General features: G+C 35.1%; 1 protein-coding gene across 1 annotated transcript in view; it reads left to right on the plus strand.

The window, feature by feature from the left end:
- The window catches only part of LOC140146535 (prostaglandin E2 receptor EP3 subtype-like), a 269,890-nt gene that overhangs the window by 205,044 nt on the left and 42,873 nt on the right, over window positions 1–21,973 (plus strand). Inside the window, exon 5 of the mRNA XM_072168414.1 lies at window positions 10,403–11,847. Within this exon, the coding sequence (XP_072024515.1) occupies window positions 10,831–11,847 (1,017 nt within the window). The 5' untranslated portion in view covers window positions 10,403–10,830. The remainder of the gene's footprint in view (window positions 1–10,402; window positions 11,848–21,973) is intronic.

Genomic DNA, 21,973 nt, shown 5'->3' on the forward strand with positions numbered 1-21,973 from the left:
TATACAATCTTACTATAGAGTTAAGTATGAATTCTTAATAAATTACGGGAGTAGAAAAATTACATTTTGTGTTTTTGCCACTTACCCCTTCAGAACCAATATATATTGCATTGTTATATTCCATGGTTATATATGGTTGAAGAAGTACTCTGCCACTGGGTGTTTTGAGATGATTCATAAGAGAAAAACTTCCTTGCTGTATTAATGTTAGACAAGTGTTAATATACAATCATGGATAAAAAACTAGTGTTCACCTTTTTTGTGCATGACCTTGTTTCAAACGTGTATTACTCAATAATAACTGCCAAAAACATGTAAAATTAATCTGGATGGGGGCGTATTTGCATGCTATGGTTTTCAAGTTTTAAAGAAAATACCACGGATGTTTTAAAACAAAATGCAACATAACAAATTTGTGTACTTTTTCATAACAAAATGCCATGTTTTTACCAAAGATGTCATTTAAGGCCTGTTATCTGTCAGTAAAAAGGAGTTAATTTTCAGCACCTTACATTATAAGGTACTGAAATGTGATATTCCATTTGAAATCCACACACTCCCTGTGGAAGACATGACCCTAATATCCCACAAATAGGTGCGAGTTTTAAACGGAGCCACCCATTCAGGTAATCTCAGAATGGGTGAAGGTCTTTGTGAAGGGATGCTATTCTGATAAGGTTCATCTGCCTTATGGTGACCCCAGGGATCGGTCATTGGCCGGATATTGTTCACCTATTACACTCATGCCATCGGGAACATTATTCGTAATCATGGCCTCCAATATCACCTCTATGCTGATGATGTTCAGCTGATTATCACCTTTAATCCTGCTCACCCGGGTGATGCACCTTGTGTCTTGTTCAAACTTTCCAACTGCATCCATGAGCTACAAGCTTGGCTCACCAGTAACAAGCTCAAGCTCAATATGGCGAAGACTGAGTTTTTTGCTGCCTCTTCTGATTATCACTACATTAATCTCAAACATCTCACCCTTTATTTGGATGGGTTGGAGATATCTGTATCTTCATCCATCAAGAATTTAGGGGTCATTTTTGACCATGACATGAAGATGTCCAGTTATGTTGCACATTTGTCCAAAACTTTGAACTGGCAGATTGGCAATATTTGGAGGATTAGGCGGTGTCTTAGTTTTGATGCGTGTACCAATGCGGCTAGGACTCTTGTCCTGTCCAAGATTGATTACTGCTCCTCCTTGCTTAATGGTATCTCCCAGAAAAACCTCACCCGCCTACAGCTTCTCCAGAACAAGTGCGCCAGACTCATTTTCAGAGAACCAAAATATACGCATATACTTCTCCTTTGCTTCATAGTCTGCACTGGCTTCCAGTTGCTAAACGTGTCCAGTTCCGCACCCTCGTCCATGTTTATAAGGTTCTTGCTTCATCTACACCTGAATAACTGTCCTCCATGCATCCTTCACACCCGTCATTCTGGGTACTCTTTGCGCTCTACTGCTGCCACTTGTCTTTCCATTCCAAGATCCCACAAGTTGGCTGGTGACAGAGCATTTTCCATCATTGCCGCTGTTCTATGGAATGGCTTGCCTTCCCACATTCGTGACTCTACCAATGTCTAAACTTTCAAAAAGAACCTAAAAACTCACCTTTTCACCTAATGTGTCCTCCCTCTTGCATTTTTCCTTTTCCATAGCGCTTTGTTTCTTCATTTAAAAAGCGCTCTCTAAATCTGTGTATTATTATTATTAGTAGTAGTAGTAGGCCTATTATTATTATTATTATTATTACTAGCGGGACACCCGCGCTTCGCGCGGGTCCCCGCTAGATGAGTAAACGGGAGCGTTCACTCAAACAGGAGGAATTACTGAACAGGTAGACTCATTAAAAAGGTAATTTTTATTTTTTCTATACCTGTCCCTTCTTGCATTTTCTTTTTAGCTTCTTTCTTTCTTTTCAGTTTCATCTACGTGGCCTACCCCCCTTTAAAAATATTTTCTGCTTAGCTTGTAATTTTCCGTTTCCATGTTATTTATTTTTTTTTTTTGAAATGCATTTAATTATTTTTTAAATCTGCTTTTCTTACATTTCCCCGTTTGCATGAAATTGGCCATTTAATTCTGTTCTTATTATGTTAGCTTCCTTTTTCACATTTATTTATTTATTTATTTATTTATTTATTTATTTATTTATTTATTTATTTATTTATTTATTTATTTATTTATTTATTTATTTATTTATTTATTTATTTATATATATTTTATTTATTTGTTCTTTCATAATTGTAGTTTTCTTCCGTATTCTTACCATTTTTGCATTACTATACCGCTTCCTTCCTTCCTTCCGATTTTTGTCACCTTGGTAATCTCTTAGCCCCATCCCGTACCCTAAACCACAACACTGTACCAGTAATCCATCTAAAGTAGGCCTACCTTTTATTTATAGTCTTCGTAGGCCTAATCCCGTTATCCCATCCCGTACCCTAAACCATGACCACGTACGCAAGATGGCTATGCGAACTCGTGTACGCCCTGCGTGCAAGTCAAGTGATGCGCGTCGTGTACGCCGACGACGCTAACGACGGCGCGGTTTATGCTAGACATGTGGACGCGTTGGGTTGCATAGGCCGTAAACAAACAACCACTTTATTATTGCCCGGAAAACTCACTTTTTTACTGATTCTGAGGCCAATTCTTGACCGTTTTTAACCAAATAAAGTTTAAACACATTCCCGTATATTCCTTGGTCTCCCGTATGAATTTGGCGACATTTGGATCGAAACTGACGGAGCTTTTGCGTTCCCACACATACACACACCCCAATCCACCCCATTCCCCTATTTATAGTAAGATTATTATCTCATTCACACTGCGTGTGTGGAAGATTAAGGTTACGTCGTGCACATTGAGTGTATGGGTATCAACTGGAATAGCCCACCGTTGAGCTACCTACCATTTTGTCATTATAGTTATTTTATTGGATTGCATACAATCAGTATGTGAAATTGCTGAAATGAACTAAAATTGCATTAATTTATTCTTCTAAGAACTAAAATGGTAATGTTGTAGTGAACGATCCACGTTGTTTTCCTTCGATTTGCCGGTATTAACATCTAGTAAATGTCATATCGTGTAAAAAGCTACAACAATTTATACATAACTTATTTCCAATAAACTGCATTGCAGTAATTCTGCCATTTACTAACTAATCTAAATTTAAATACTGCAAATATCAAATAACCTTGCCATCAATTACATAGAAAAGTGGTATAACAAAGTGGAAAAGTTAACCTTTGTGGTACTATAGTTTGAAATTTACTTTGATAAATTTGTTGAAGCGGGAGTTTGTCATTAACTATCACTTATTTATCGAAATGCTACACTAATGAACAATCTAACCATTATTACCTATGAACGGTATATCCATATTTTGAACATCTACTCCTTCCACGCTATTTGCTCTTGGCTTCTAATATCATTGTATTACAATTCATTTGTAATCAATAATGTTTGAGAATAAAGCGTCCTATTTATTCGTAATCAACGGTGTTTGAGAACAAAAGCTTCCCATTCATTTCTATTCAATGGTGTTTGAGTATAGCAATAATCGGAAAATGTGCACTTAGAGCGTTTGCCATAATCCAAAACAAAATTAGTGCGTAAATATATACACAATCTTACTATAGAGCTAAGTATGAATTCTTAATAAATTACGGGAGTAGAAAAAAATAAATTTTTGGTGTATTTTTGTGCCTTTAGCACCAATATAGTGCATTGTTATATTCCAATGGTTGAAGAAGTACTCCGCCATTAGGTGTTTTGAGATCATTCATAAGAGAAAAAACCACCTCGCTTTGATTAATGTTAGACAAGTGTTTTAACAAGTGTATATTAAGATATACAACCAGGGACAAAAGACTAATTTGGAATAGTTTTCCCATTTTTGTGCATGACCTTGTTTCAAACGTGTATCTCCTAATACTTACTGCCAAAATATGTCAAAATAATCTGAAGGGAGGCGTATTTGCATGCTATAACTTGCAAACATAAGTTCTAAAGAAACAACTCCGGATGTTTTTAAACAAACTGCCACAAAACACCTAGTTTTTACTTTTTCGTAACGAAATGACATGTTTTTACCAAAAATGTCATTTAAGGCCTGTCATCTGTCATTCTACTATCCATTCGGTCTGATAAAGATGTCTGTTTAGTATAGTACGACATGTCACTGAAAAGGACCCCGTCTTAGCATACATCAAAATAGGGCCCTTTTCTAGGACATGTCACCTTAAGATCCCTTTGTTTTTCAATACAAGTTATAACCTCTCAAAAATCACTCGTGTACCAGTACTCGGGACGTTTTAGTCACTCTTAACCCTAGAACTACTGAGTCATATTTTGTAACAAGCAATGAGGTATTCTTTGGATGTTTGGGAATGATACTTATGCAATTATTGGATTAGGCCTTTGGCCTGTATGTGTAATAAATCATTTTTTGATATTATGTGCGCAGTCTTTCAGAAGTTTAATAATAAATTTTGTTTTAATTTCGAATGTTAGCATCATTTAAAAATGATTTTTAATTGTATTTGATCACTATTTAATAATATTCAGCCACGTGGCCAGCATAATAATGAGTTAATGTCCTGAAATATTAATATTAATATCAAGGCAACTGACACCTGCGTGGGTACCATTCATTTTGAGACAAACTTGAAATAAACCATATCCAGTACATGTTATTGACCCCGTTGAAGGACCATCTCGGTAAGTAAATGATATTACTCCTTGGCCATTATTTACACATTCGATGGCTAACGTCACTTTGCAGTTAATTTCTGAACAACACCAGTAAATGTTTTCAATGAAAATCAAGTACAACAACAAAGTGTTCCTTCCATTAACGTAGGTAAACTCCTTTCACGCGAATATCAAAGTAAGGAAAGTGTTGGAGCTCTTATTTATAATTACTGATAAAATAATCTATTGACAAGTAGGTATTGGTAATTAAATTAAAGGAGAACGTGACTTAATAGTGAGGGTACTTGCCTAAATAGTGCAAGAGGTCCCGGGTTCAATTCCTGGCGGTGGAGATTTGCTGGTATATTGACTTGGGTTTAGCAGAATATTCGTGGGATTTTTAAACAAAAACCGATCTATACTTTTGTACATGGCAAGAATTTCCTAGTTTTGAGAGGGTGCGTTCACATTATGACGTCATAGCGATATTATGTGGGGATGTTTTGTATACCTATTTTGGTATCGCTGGATAAAACAGACTCATGTCGATAAATTTGAAGCAATTGTAACAATATGACGTAAAAATTAATACAGACAATTAAGGGGTTGCAACAACCTCCGTACGCAAATTGGCCTCAATTAGGCAAAGTTTGAACTAATTATCTGTTATCTTAGACGGTTAATAAACTGTTATAAATACCTTAATACTCTTTGTAAGTCAACCAACACCATGTTTTTCTCAGAGTTAGCTTATTCTGATTTTGTAAGTCAACCAAAACCATATGTATTCTCAGAGTACGCTTATTTCTGATTTTGAATGCCTGTGATTTGCCTGATTTCTTTAACTTATTGCTTTGCATCTTGTGTTATATACCAGATGGTGTGCTTATGTGTGTTAACAAATTCAACTCTCAATATCATATTCTCCTTAGAATAACGCGTGGCATTAGTATAAAAATGTGTGGGTTTTATGAACAGTCTGTTCCATATTATTAGCTCCCGGAAAGACGCCAATTAATAATAACACTACCCTCTCGTTAATTATGCAGTATTTTCAAATAAATAATATATGAAATATTACATTTTTAAATCTGATCCAGGTGTTTGGGACTCAGACTGTTTATCATGTAAAATGGTATTATCCACAACAAGTGGAAAACCATAGCATATTATGGGTTGTTTTATTAAAGCAGATACTTATGTTTTTAATATTAAATTGTGCAATAAAGCTTCCAAAAGCATACACCACTGTACCAACGAGTAAATAACAAAACAGGTACTGTGTTATTGGGGAACATTGGATAAGTATTCAAAGCCTTGAGTATATGCCGATATTTTGCCTTAATTTTCACTTCGGTTTTACTTTTGACTAAGTTATTGGTTTATGAATGGAAAGTGCCTTTTTTTTTAAATTAGAATGTATTAATTGAAATCAGACTTCGTACAAGTCTTTAGACTTGGTTGTTACAGCATACGAAAAACGCCATAAAACGCATGTTTTTACAATCATTTACACATTAGACAATCTAGATCACATTTCAATATCTGCTTTCTCAAGTATAAAGACAACATTCTTTCTCAAGTAGTAATTTTTGTTTGGCAAAACCAGTAAGTTTTTACTTACTAATATTTCGTCCATCTCGTCGGAGGACTTCATCAGATTTGAGCATCTGATCCACTTTCCCGGGAAACTGGCTTCCGGTTTTGAGTAGTCTTACTTCCAGTCTTCAAAAGTGGGTCAAATACGTGACTTAGGAAATAAGTGCCTTCCTCTCTATTCATGGTCTTGGTCCCCCTCTTTCTGATCTCCATCGCTTCTCGTACTTCTCTTGACTTTCTGACATGATCCTTGCCCAGTATCTTGGAGTCGTCCCAATTGACTACATGATTTGCCCTTGCGACATGATCCGATATGGCGGACTTTGTTTGTTCTTGCTCGGATGCCCTACGTTCTGACCGAGTAAACTGTTTCTCGTTGGCTTTCTTTACTTCCGCTTTGTGCTCCGCAAGTCTTATCCCAAACAGACGTGAGGTTTCGCCAACATTAGTGAGATCGCAATTTTGGCAGCCAATCTCATAAATACAATTGCCTGTTTTTAGCTTGTCTCTTTTGTCTTTGGGGTGGACCAGGATTTTTTTGAGGGTTTGATGAGGTTTCATAGCGGTGTCGACTTTATGCTTTTTGAAAATTCTTTGAACACGCTCGGAAATTCCATTGACATAAGAGAGCACTACCATACTCTTGCTTTTGTCCTCATTCTGTTGGTCTTTCTTTGCGGTAGGTTTCACAGCTGGTTTTGTTTTAAGGTGCATTTTTGATTTCACTTGGTCTACTGCCCATTTTGGATAGCCACAGTTTTTTAGGGCTCCTCGCACATGTTTCTCTTCATTTGCTCTGTCCGCTTCGTCCGTGACCACGCTGTACATGCGATCAAACAAGGTTCGGACTACATCCATTTTCTGATGGAGAGGGTGTTCTGACTTAAAACTGAGATATTGGTCAGTGTGGGTTGGTTTCCTGTATACCAGGAGCTTTACCGAACCATCAGGTTTCCGGACAATTAGCGTGTCAAGAAATGGAATTTTTCCTTCTTTCTCTTCTTCATAGGTGAATTTTATACTGTCTGTTTTGTTTTCAAATAAATAATATATGAAATACTGCATTTTTAAATCAGATCCATGTGTTTGTGATTCAGACTACTTCTAATGTAAAATGTTATTATCCACAACAAGTGGAAAACCATAGCAGATTATGGGTTGTTTTATCAACGCAGATAATTATGCTTTTAATATTAAATTTGGCAATAATGCTTCCAAAAGCATACACCACAGTACCAACTAGGAAATAACAAAACAGGTACTGTGTTATTGGGGAAAATTGGATAAGCATTCAAAGCCTTGAGTATATGCCGATATTTCATTTGCCTGAATCCAGGTGTTTGTGACTCAGACTACTTCTAATGTAAAATGTTATTACCCACAACAAGTAAAAACCATAGCAGATTATGGTTTGTTTTATTAACGCAGATAATTGTGTTTTTAATAATTAAATTTTGCAATATGCTTCCAAAAGTATATACCACAGTACCAACTATATACCAACATAATTAACCAAACAGGTATTGTGTTATTGGCAAAACTTGGAAGAAATCTAAGCATTCAAAATTGTGAGTACATGCCGATATTTTGTCCTAATTTTCACTTTGGTATTACTTTTAAATAAATGATTAGTTTTATGAATGAAACATGCTTTTTTCAATAAGTATTAGGTATAAATTGAAATGAGAAACTATCGGCCTGTAACATTAACATAGGGGCATAGTTAACGTTATATATCGACCTGTAACATTAACATAGGGGCATAGTTGACGTTATATATCGACCTGTAACATTAACATAGGGGCATAGTTGACGTTATATATCGGCCTGTAACATTAACATAGGGGCATAGTTGACGTTATATATCGACCTGTAACATTAACATAGGGGCATAGTTGACGTTATATATCGACCTGTAACATTAACATAGGGTCAAAGTTGACGTTATATATCGACCTGTAACATGAACATAGGGGCATAGTTGACGTTATATATCGACCTGTAACATTAACATAGGGGCATAGTTGACGTTATATATCGGCCTGTAACATTAATATAGGGGCATAGTTGACGTTATATATCGGCCTGTAACATTAACATAGGGGCATAGTTGACGTTATATATCGACCTGTAACATTAACATAGGGGCATAGTTGACGTTATATATCGACCTGTAACATTAACATAGGGGCATAGTTGACGTTATATATCGACCTGTAACATGAACATAGGGGCATAGTTGACGTTATATATCGACCTGTAACATTAACATAGAGGCATAGTTGACGTTATATATCGACCTGTAACATTAACATAGGGGCATAGTTGACGTTATATATCGACCTGTAACATTAACATAGGGGCATAGTTGACGTTATATATCGACCTGTAACATTAACATAGGGGCATAGTTGACGTTATATATCGACCTGTAACATTAACATAGGGGCATAGTTGACGTTATATATCGACCTGTAACATTAACATAGGGGCATAGTTGACGTTATATATATATCTTTACGATCTGCCGTATCTCACAGTGTCTGTAAATACATTATAAATCAGAACCAGCATTTTGACTTGTGAGATTCAGCTCAAATCACGCCGTGTGTATGATTACGCTCCTTTTAATATAACGTAATAATCATGCTAATGTCGTATTCTGATTGAGGAAAATCGTAAATGCATTTTGTAAGTCACAAAATATTGGTAACAACCACTTTTAAACACAATTAAAATGTAATTGGAAACATATTCAGCTATCGGCATCATTTGATTGCATATCTCATGGTAATTAATTATGTAAAACAGAGTGCAAAGATATATATGTAAATATGTTCCACATTGGATTCCGCGTAAACAGCCTCCCAAAAATGTACATATTGTCAAATAAATAATACATGTATAATATTATGAGATACTGCATTTTTTATGTCGGAGCCAGGTGTAAGTGACTCGGTCTACTTTCAAAGTAAAATTATTATTGTCCACAACAAGTGAAAACCATAGCAGATTTTAGTTGGTTGTACATATATATAGTCAGATAACCTACTGTTTGAATACTTTCGAATCGATCTGCTTCCAAGGATAAAACACAGTACCGGTTAGTAATTACTATGTAATTTTATGTTTGTTGTGTGAGAGTATAATACTTGACCATTATCAGCACAATAAAGTAAATACTTCAAGATCTGATCTGCATTCATAAATAAATTGTAAAGATAATACCTGACATTAAATCAAAACAAATCCTGTCTCTTGAATGTTTGACTTGAGGTATTCTGCAAAAAAAAATGCCGTCTGTATGAATACGAACCATACAATTTGATAACCTCAATCATTCTGTAATGACGCGTGCTGATTGGAACAATTACAGTATATTCTTTGTAACTCATTTTGCTTTAATCATGCTGTCTACTTCCAAAGTGCAGCAAAAAATGTGGTATCTGCAAGCACAAATCACGTCTGGCACTGCCTTTTACGTATTACTGCTTCCAAAGTATTAAAAACGGTATTTTCTGGCAACTATTGATAAACAGATAAGCAGATACATTCGTTTTTACTTTGAGGACAAAATGCGGGTAGAGAATAAATACATACATGCATAGCTATGATATATGTTAACACTTAATACTGGCAATTACAGGCTCTATAACGTACTCAATTGATACACGATGTCACATATCTGGCAATTTACCAATTTTAGATTGAAAGTACTGATGACAATTTGCAGCATACATGGTTTTCATGATCCAAGCAATTACGGTTTTACATGTAGTCAACCAAAACCATATGTATTCTATGAGTAAGCTCATTTCTGTTTTGAGTGTATGTGATTTGCACTATTCTGTGTCTATATTGCTTTGCATTGCGTTCTATAAATAACAGATGTTATTTATGTGATCTAGTACATGTTAATTTTATCTCCCACCTACATGCTGGATTGTGGATTCTTGCAAATGACTAATACAAGTCCATGGTATTATTTTCTTACTTCTTCGCTATTACTGTATACTTACAGTTTGCGTTTATACACACAATAATTACAACTTCTAATAACATTTTTTTTCTCTTATTTGTTTATTTCAGATGATTACCCGTACTTCTCATTGAACTAGCTTTGGAAAATGCCGTTTTACTGCAAATAATGGATATAAGAGGACGAGCATAAACTGCCTCACCAATCAATGGGATGTAACAAAAAACACGATCGGCCATATCAGCAAACCAGGATGTTTTTATTTTGAATAACATTGCATCTTATATCAGTGCATGAATGTAGAAAAAAGGACATCGTAATGCCTGATTAAATATATATCTTCGCAAAAGCACTTTCAGTATGTCTTTACATTTCATACCTGTACGTTATATTGGTTACAAATTGTGTAGGTCATGATATTAACAAATAATTCACTATTTGCATTATTTTATAATACCATCATCATTATTCACTAGTTAAAGACAACATAAACGCGTTGCCATTTTGAGGGCGCTTGTAATAAACAAGTGTTGCCACGATGGATGCAGCAACATCGACTATGCAAGCTTTGCTTGAAAATTATACACTTTCTACGGACGGTGTGAACACGACGGGTGTGACACCCGTGCCGTACACCATGAATGACACACCGTTTACAACACACCGTGCGGAAACACGGGGGCAATCTCCACCACGGGAGAACCCGTCCGAAATATGTCCATCTGTTGGAGATATCATGAATATGAACGATGAAGATAACAACATCACTGGGATGATAATGCTGGAACCAAGCGCTAATATATTATCACCGATCATCATGTTTGCTGTTGGATTTATGGGGAATGTTATTGCTATTGGATGTTACGAGTGCTCTGGTAGACGACATCAAAAGATTGCGTTTTATGGATTAATTAAAGGCATGTTCATTACCAATCTGGCAGGCTACGCATCTGTTTACCCGTTTATGATAACCGCTCATTTGAGGGGGTTAATATGGTGGGGAGGTGACATGTCCTGTGACTTTCATGGTATGTCTGTTCTGTCGTTTCTTCTCGCTACTGCTTTCCTAACAGGAGTCTTAGGATTTGAACGCTTCCTCGCAGCTTGTAAACCCTCCGTGTATGCAAAACGTTTAGAACGTCGTAAAGTTCCATACTTAATAACTCTCATCTGGTTATTTGCTGTATTTACCGCTTTTTTACCTATCATTGGTTTTGGAAGAATGACGCTTCAATACCCGAACACATGGTGTTTTATTGATTGGAGAAATGACAGCACCGTAGGAAAATTATATACGAGTATATTAGCTGCTCAACTGGGAGGTGTAATGTTTGTGATATTCTGCCTGGGTCTTGGAGCCACCTTATTCGCATTGAATAAGTGTATCATAGAATGTAAACTTAAATCTAGTGTCGTGGAAATACAACGTGGGGATGCTGTTAGAGCATTACATGTTCGAAGAACTAAAAAACGGAATAATGGAGCCATATTGTGGTTGACTATACAATTTGATGTGATAGCTATCCTACTGATGACTTGCTATGTTCCCGTTGTGGTGAGTATATATCATTTTCTTTCATTTATGGAAAGGATATAAAGATTAATTTTATTTGTTTATACTTTGTTTTAACATTGACCTAACAGAGGGGCCAGGCTCGAATCCCGGTTGGGAGAGAAAGTGTCAACGAGTTCACTCGAGGTCACCACTTAACCACTTGTAATTAACGCGTACACACACGTGCATTTCGACTGTTCAGTGCTGAAGTGGGTAAGTGTAATAGCTATGCTGTGAACTTTTGGCAATTTACACACAGTATATTGTACTCATCTACACATGGCAGCTACACATGGCAGCACTTACCCACTTCTGGCACTGAGCAGTCGATAAAGACACTTTATTGTTCCATATGCACACACCTACATACACCCTTCAACTTTAGTATGAGCTGTTGGTTCCAATATCTGCTATTGTACATAAACAATGGGTAACTCAATACAACACAATGTGTAAGTATTGCCGAGAGTGGTAAAATCGCATTTTTTATTTTAATTTTAAGAACCCATGCATGAACACCTATTGACGGGATAAATACCATTACTTTCACACCATATATACCAATAAATCTACACACAGACCTCCACCACCTTTTACACACCTGCAACGCCCTACTAGCCCCATAAACCGGTACCGCGCTACTCACAAAATGTACACCTAACGTAAGGCATATCAATTCAATTAACATAAAGTGTGTCAAAACCTTAATGTAATTCGTTGAAGTGGTTAAACAGCCTGATCATTGAACAAAGTGACAAACATGACAATGTTACAACATTAAATATACAAATAGCATTTTATGATTTTACGAATATTGCACACAGAAACAAACCCACCCCACACAAAACTGTACCCGTACTTGTAACCTATCTCGCCCACTACAACACCCACACCCACACACATGAACAAAGCAGTTCAATATATACGTACAATTTTTGTTTAGTTTCTTGCTCGAAACTACCATTCATTATTGCAAAACAATTTACCATTTTGAAGAGAGAATAAAGTTCTACGTACATGTTTAATATTTCAAATTGCCTTTAGATTGCGGGTGTTTAAATAACGACATTTTCCTGCACATTGTTTAAAAGGAAAACTTACGCCATTGTGCTCAGCCTTAACACATTGAACTTGTACAATGTAAATTGCTATATCAAAACTAATGTACTGTTTCTTTCGACGTCTAAAAAGAACTTGATGATGTAACGTGTCAGTCGCGCCCCTCTTATACTCTACGAAGTAATTAATTAAACTATTTAGACAAGCATAGACGGTGTAATCATTATTAGGTATTTCACTCAAGTCCTTTCAACAACAGCATCTCTAAAAAGGTCTGGCTGTAAGCTACTGAAATATCTCATCGCCGAACGTAGGTGTAGTCGCCATAACAATACGAATAATGGCAGTATCATAATATGGCTAAACTATACAACCAGGGACGCTAGATATTGAGATAATATCGCATAAATGTTTAAATAATTTACCTAGATATGGGTTAATATATGGGCCTAGATAGACTCATTATGAAAATATTGATATTTGGAAACTAGAAAATATAGTGTGTGTCAGATTCGTTCTATTATGCTAACCCTCCTCGTGCGAGTCGTGCTCGGGAAGAACGTTTTAAAAACTTTATCACATTATCCAACTCAAAAGAAATAGCAATATACAAAAAAATCCATATCATTGTTTATGAAAATACATGTCAAAAATTAAAGGAAGAAACAAAATCAAAAGTATGGAATGGAGCAGACGGCAACTTTTGAATTTGCAATTTCCTTGGGTTTTTGGATCATCGTGTCTTTATTTCTTGAACGATTTCAAAACAAAAAATGAGGTCTTAAATCCGAGCTAAAAGATGCAGCTATGACATACATCTTTCTTTGCTTAGGATATACAGATGTGGACATAACTGGAGGTAGGTGTTGAATCAGTCTCTCATTAATGTTTGAATGTATTACAGGCGGATGCGCTCATCACCTGTGTATGTGTGCAAACATGATATAGATTGACTATAATACCGCTCTTTTCAAAGAAACTAATCTTACAGGTGCTAGTGATCAGCATGATGTGAAAGTTCTAAAGAATTACGATGCAAGTCTTTATCCATGTTCCTTGATAATATATGTGCAATACAGAGGAACAGCGTAACGTTCTGTGCAGGGCAGTACATTCAAAAATAGTACATTCATAAACCCATTGCTATGGTAATTAACCTGTTACGTCACTTCTTCTAAAGGTTAATTAATTAAATTAAGGTAATGTGCCCTGCAATGGGTATTTCCAGTTGAAATCCAATACACACTATACTATGGGCAATATATCACTTTCATGTCTCATACAGTGCGGATAGATTTCAAATAGAGTCACCCATTCAGGTAACCCCATTAGAAATTCACACTCCCATTGTAGAATGTTACGGTCCTCTCTTCCATAGAGGCTGTGTGGATGGAATATCCCAATATACGCATGTTTAAAATCTTAGTGTCCGTAGCATACCCCCATGCAGACTGTCAACATTTGACAACCAATTGCCTCAGGCGAATGTCACTTCCTAGCTATAAACTACATGGCTGACGACCTCAGGGGGCTCCAGCTATAAAAATGAGATAATGCAAACTATGTTTAAGGGACTTAAGCAAATCTGTACAGTTGGTTAAATGGTTAATAAATTATTGCTAGAAAGCCCTTAAAATTAAATCGATTAATAGTAATAAGACAACAAAAAGGTCTACTCAATTCACTTGGAATTAATAGGCCTATATGCTCGGGCATAAAGAAATAAAATTGGTCTCTCTTATTTATTGCGGGGGTTAGTTACTTCATTAGTACATATTCTACAAGTGCATAAGTTTTGAGGGGTTTAATACGTGTGGTTTGAGAGTGACGGGTGGAGGTACCATATTTTTGGGGCAGATTTTTTTTAATCAGTCTGCACTCAAAGTAAACACACTTATCTGTTTGCAATAAGCAGAGCAGTAATTGTATTTTTACTTTTTGAGGGCAGAGATGACTGTACATAAACTGACTTTCTCTTCACCCCTTTAATGTTATATTCAAAATAGAAAATTACAATTTATATCAGTATGTTGAAAAATGCCTCAAACACACGAAAACTATTTTTTTTTTAAACTTCGATGTCATACTTAAATTAGAAATGAAAATTTATATTAGTATGTTGAAAAATGCCTCGAAAACACAAATCAACCTTCGATGTCATATTGAAAATATATAGAAATGAAAATCTATAGTATTAGTAGGTAGAAAATGCCTAGAATAGATTTGATGATTTTTTCCTTGTGTTGAAAGAAGAATAAAATGGGTAATGGGAGCTTCCGTTCAAAATCTTACCCATTATCTGCTGAATAAGATGGAACACACCAACGAACGTGATGTTTTATATTTTAACATCATTGGTTATCATTGCAACTGAAAAGTGATCTTAACACGTAAAATAATGGGAGATTGGGTTTCAGAAAATCGCTGTCATTTTCGAGAAAATTCTTCGAACATTAATGTTTTTTTAAATGTTTTTTTCCATCAAATCCGAGCCACAATCTATTGTAATGGCGGCGACACGCGTACTTTAAATCATGTATATTCTGTATCATGTTACTACATGAATGTCGCGAAATCCGTCATTATTTTGTCACATAATACAACGTCAAATTCATTAGCAGCACTCCCACAAGCACTCTTTGCCTCGGGTGCTAAACTACGGATAAATCCATGCACACAACAAGGTAAAAATAATATTTTAAAAAACAACCCATACTTTTCTTTCTTAGTTTTCCCATAACTATCTTAAAACATAATGCTTGATATGTTTGTACTCAATCGAGTGCAATGTGTACGACTCACATAATCCATAACAATGAGCAACTTCTTCATATATATGTTGTTTAATTGCACTAAAGTTATATGCTTCCTTTCTCTGGGCTGAGAAGGGTTACTGCTTGTGCGGGGTAAGTGGCGAATTCCTTTGGTTAACGTACGTCAACCGATGAGTTTCCTTTGGTACAACGTGAGGATATTTGAGTCGAAATATCCGTTGATAAGCTGTTTATGCAGGTGCTGGAGATGGTATTAATAGTTATTCGTCCCCTTATATCAAAGTTTGTTTTGGGTTTTCTCAGTGGCATAACGTTTTGGGGTTTGCCAGTGGTATACATTACGTTCCTGCAGTGCTTATAGTTATTTCTTACTTGGAATTATAACCGAAAAACAACTGTTCCAAAAGGGGTCAAATGATGAGCAGATCATGGAAGACATTTCCAGAAATTTGAAAATAATCCACTATTTTATGCCAAAATGATGGACATGTGGCTCTTTTATATTGTGGTGCAACATTGATAAGAATACTCTTAGTCAAATGAAATCAAGAAAACACAATAACATTTGGGGATCATAATCAGGTTCTCATGCAAATCAGGGGTCATTAATTTTAAGAAACAAGAAAAGTGTTTTTTTTTTTTTCTACTTCTTCTAAACCAAAAGGTTGTACACAGTTATCATACATTAATTCTCACGTATTTAGGTTTATCGGATCACCATACCTAGCAAATACAAACATGTTCTTAAAACGTTAATTCCAAATGTTTTAATAATATTTAAATGTCGGGTTACACAAAATTCATGAACACATTTTTAAAACTTTATTGTAAAATAGTTTGGGCAAACATTTTTGCAAAATATTTTTTTCAACAGTTAAATAACATCCTGTTAGAATGTTTTGTATCGCGTTTTCAAAAATATTTTATGAATGTTAATGAACGTTTGTATACCATTTATCTAACCCGCATTTAAAAAACATTTTCTGTAAAACGTTGTGTGTTATTGCTTGGTACATATACCATTTACAAGTAAGTAACCTTTATAGTACAAATTATACTACATTTCACTCTGGAGACAGACTTGCTTGAATCATCTTCTGCAAAGTAATACTAGTATTGCACATACTACATTTTCTCCAGAAGACAGAACTCCAAAAACTTATTATTATAACCCACATAATATGTCTTTGTCCCTGTGGTATTCAACCTATCATAAAATGTTAATTCGATATACCGTATGTTGCACACTATAAGCAGGGAATTGCGACTATAACTGACCCATAAGGTTGACTGACTTAGGATATTAACTAATAAATTTAGTAAGGATGAGTAACTTTTGAGCTCAATTAATAGTCCGATCGCTTGAGTGATGGCTTTATGGTCAGTAAGCTCATAACGATTCAACAATGACTACATCTTTCTCAAGCAATTGGAATTTCGACTGGCTCTGTCAAGGAACTTCATTAGACAACCGTAGTTCAAAATGTTTGGCCTCAATTTTGTGGATTATGAGTTTCTATACACAAACACCGCGTAAAATGCCATAATTGTGTGCATATTGCTTGTGCAAGCATATTGGAATTATCGTCCAAATCAGAGATTTTTCCACTCGATTGGTGTTGATATACATGTTAAGCGTTAAGATCGAACACGATTTCTGTTTCAAATTTGCTTTCATATAAAAACAACAACAACACAATAACAGTTATTCTGTTGACAATGTCCTTAACTTATAAGTCATTCCATAAAAAAAAATGGTATTTTTTACTCCTTTGCATGTAATCACTGATGGTTCCAACCGGGTACTTTGTGTATTCAGACTACATAGCTGTAAATGTAGCTCCATGGTACATTGGTACTGACGGCTGGACGTGTCTGATCCATCGGTGCTGACATTATCCACCTAGATGGTCCGTGCAAACGACAACACCTGCCTCTGTAGTTACTACATTTTACTCCGCAAGACAGAACACCCAAGATTCATTATAAAAACCTACATAATAAGTCTGTGTCCCTGTGGTATTCAAGCTATTATAAAATGTTAATTTGAGATACCGTATGTTGCACACTATAAGCAGGGAATTGCGACTATAACTGACCCATAAGGTTGACTGACTCAGGATATTAACTAATAAATTTAGTAAGGATGAGTAACTTTTGAGCTCAATTAATAGTCCGATCGCTTGAGTGATGGCTTTATGGTCAGTAAGCTCATAACGATTCAACAATGACTACATCTTTCTCAAGCAATTAGAATTTATACTGGCTCTATCAAGGACCTCCATTAGACAAACGTAGTTTAAAATTTAGCCTCAAGTTTGTGGATTATGAGTTTCTATACAAAATCACTACGTAAAATGCCATAATGTGAGCATATTGCTTGTGCAAGCATATTGAAATTAAAGGTATTATCGTCAAAATCAGAGATTTTACTCTCGATTAGTGTTAACATACATGTTAGGTGTTAAGATCGAACACGATTTCTGTTTCAAATTTGCTTTTATGTAAAAAAAAACACAATGGCAATTCTGTTGACTATATCCTTAGCTTTTAAGTCATCCTTATTTTATTTTTACTCCTTTACGTGGGATTACTGATGGTACCAACAGGGAGCTTTGTTCTGACCACATAGCTATACATGTAGCTCCATGATTCTGACTGATGGACGTGTCTAATCCCTCGGTGCTGACAGTATCCACCTACATGATCCGTGCAAATGACAGAATAGAGCCATTTTCTTTTTACAAAAATTACGGAATATTATATCTCTTTCAATGACCATACGTGACATGAGATACTAAGAGTATTAGGTGTTCAAAATGCGTTAAATTCTAAATTACTTTCTACAGCTACACATCTGACCATGTCTTTTGCATTAAAGCTAATCAGCAATATGCTGGGTATTGTGATCTATACATTTTGCACAATGTTCAGTAAGTAGTCTTTCCATCAGCGGAAATACCTCGCAAAGAAAGAAAGAAAGAAAGAAAGAAAGAAAGAAAGAAAGAAAGAAAGAAAGAAAGAAAGAAAGAAAGAAAGAAAGAAAGAAAGAAAGAAAGAAAGAAAGAAAGAAAGAAAGAAAGAAAGAAAGAAAGAAAGAAAGAAAGAAAGAAATATGAAGGAGAAGAAAAATTATTCTACTTAGACAATCGAACAGAGAGAAGTTAATGAAAAAAGAGAACAAGACAACATAAAAAGTGAATGAAAATCAAGCGAAATAGAAAAAAAAAAAAAAAAAGGAAAAGATAACTGAATAGACAAGAAAACAGTCCCAGACATGCTTTAGTCCGAGTGAGGTAGTTGAACCTGTTGTTGTCATTTGAGAGGCGCCCCATAATGGAGACCGACAACAGGTGTCTCTCTAGCCTAGGGTAAATGCTACTACTAAACTCATTGGGCTATTCAAATTAAATCCAAGCACCCCTATGGAAGACATGACCTTAATTGTCCACACAGGGAGTATGAATTTTAAATGCGCGACTCCTAATATCAACATTCCCTGTATGGGAGATTAAGGTCATGTCTGCCATAGGGGGTGTATTGATGTCAACTGGAATAGCCCCTATGGGTTGAAGAACATATTTTAAGACAAAAGAAGAACAATAATTTAACTACAAAAAACAGCACGTTAGTAAGCTATATTAAATATATGTGACATATATCATACACAGAATACCGAAACACGTACTCTTTTTAGATATTGCGAGTCTATTTTTAAACCTTTACACTCTTTTCACTGGTAAAATAATCGTTTCACCTTTTGCTTATTTTATATCTACTTGACTGAGGAATTTGAATTTCAAGGGGAAAACTTTCAACGTCAGAATCACTGAAAATCCTCTAAGCAGCCGATTGATATGATATCAAGCGACCAAATATCACTGGTATACCTCCCCGCTATTAGTCGGTCATTTAAGTATAAGAAGACTCGCTGTCAGAAATTTGTTCCAATCATCAATAAATGATATCGGTTTATTCAACTCGTATATCAGAGAGTCTCATTTTGGTTATAGGGCTTATCAACGATTTGCCAAACCTTAATACACATTAAACGTTATGTACCTCTTATAGGCCTGGGCGAGCGATGCATAAAAATACGACGAGGAACTGTATTTGTTTGCGGGCCATCTAAAAAGTCTGCTTTAATATCGCTAAAATTGACCAAGTCACAAAGCAAAAAAAAAAAAAAAAAAGATATTTTCGGTTCTGATGCTTCGAAACAGTACATTATTTCTATCATTATATGACCAAATTACATTCTCATGGCATCGATTTTTAGCCAATATTCGCCCTTCTACGGTTCAGTGGGTTAAAACAAGAAAAGGCTCATGTCAGCTGCATGCGTTGAGTTCTTATTCACTTGCCATCTAATTCATCTAGTTTCATCTAATATTGCTGGCGTTTAACTGAGAGAGTTCTGATGAAAATTGTTTAGCAATGAAACCCGTGTAATAGGCAAATAGTGATGTTGAACCTAAAGACAAAATCTGATATATAGCAGCAACTAAATATCAATATCCCATGTGATTTTATTCATTACGCTAAACTTTCTATAAAGTTTTAAACAATTATTCTTAGCTTGGATTTGTCCCTCATCGAAATCGAATAGATTAACTTTTTATTCTTAGGAATTTGGATAGTACACATTGATATCATTAATTTGGCAACATTTCATGTTTAGAAACACGTGGGAAGTGAATAATGTTAGCAAGTGATGATATACTCACGTTAATAGAATAACCAGACTTAACCCTAGAACTACTGAGCTATATTTTGTAACACGGACTGCGAAGTGTGTGGGGATATTGCAACACCCCTAATTTTCAATTATAAACGTCATATACCGTTATACCCAGCAAACACAAAAACGTTTTTAAAACGTTTCAAATAAGTTATATTGTGGGTTTTGGTTTAGGTAAAAACGTTTTAATAACATTAAAATGTCGGGTTATATAAAGGTCATGAAATCGTTTTAAAACGTTTTGTATGAAAACACACTACAACAATATTTTTAAAATGTTTTCGAAATGTCATTGTAAACTATTTATGCAAACATGTTTGGCCAAATATTTTGCCAACACTTAAATAACATTATGTTAAAATATTTGCACCCAGCAAACACAGGAATGTTCTTAAAATGTTTTTACAAAACGTTTTAATAACATTTAAATGTCGGGTTATATAAAGGTCGTGAAAACATTTTAAAAACGTTATTGTAAATATTTTGGGCAAACATTTTTTGCAAAATATCTTTCAACCCCAAAATTACATTCTGTTTAGAATGATTTGTACCAAGTTTTCAAAATGTTTTTGGAATGTTATTAAAACGTTTTTATACCCTTTATATAACCCGACATTTAAATGTTTTCTGTAAAACATTTGTGTTTGCTGTGCAGTAAATTACCAACAAATGTTATTTAATGTTATGAAAACGTTTTATACCATTAATGTACCCTTTATATAACCCGACATTTAAACGTTTTCTGACAACCTTTTATAACCTTTTGCGAATGATGTCGAAAACGTTTTGTGTTTGCTGGGATATTTGGTACCAATGTATAGTTATGGGTCTCCTCTATCTAGTAATACAAAAATAGGTACAAACACTGCCCACGTAATGTCGCTATGATGTCATAATGTGAGGGCGCCCATGCAAATTTGGGAAATTCTGGCTTTGTACAAAAGTATAGTAAAATTGATCTAAAAAGTCAACAAAAATGCGATTTTCAAGTGCAAAAATGCAATTTTAAAGTACAAAAATGCAATTTTCTAATACATATAAATAGAAATTACTATTTCTACCTAACTAACCAGTAAATAGTCAATAGTTCTGGGAAAAATTTAACGCCGAATAGTGAAATCTAAAAGCATATGCATGGGAAACAAAACATATGAAACAAATAATCAAACTAACCAAAGTCTGTAATGTCACTTTCACCGCATTGACAACAAGATCGTGTAAATTAGACAGCCTCTAGCTGTTTTCACCTTGACCTTGAAAATGAGAATCCTATAAAATGGGTTAATTACCCAATATATTATATGATGCCTCGATTACATAACATGATGCAACATGAATTTGCATTCTTTTCTGTCGTTGAATCCGAACTTATAGTTAAATCGCTATAACTAAGAAAGCAAGTATTAACCTATAAGATGTATTAATACTTCCTGAGCTAGGTAATACGATATATTTCATTGGACAAGAGCACTTGATCATCTAGCGTTTGCGATTGGACAATAAAAAGTTGCAAGTTTAATGTACCCAGTGGCTATGTCTCTTGGTAAATTAA

The sequence above is a fragment of the Amphiura filiformis genome, chromosome 2 (genome assembly GCF_039555335.1).
Source record: "Amphiura filiformis chromosome 2, Afil_fr2py, whole genome shotgun sequence".
Classification (NCBI taxonomy): Eukaryota; Metazoa; Echinodermata; class Ophiuroidea; order Amphilepidida; family Amphiuridae; genus Amphiura; species Amphiura filiformis.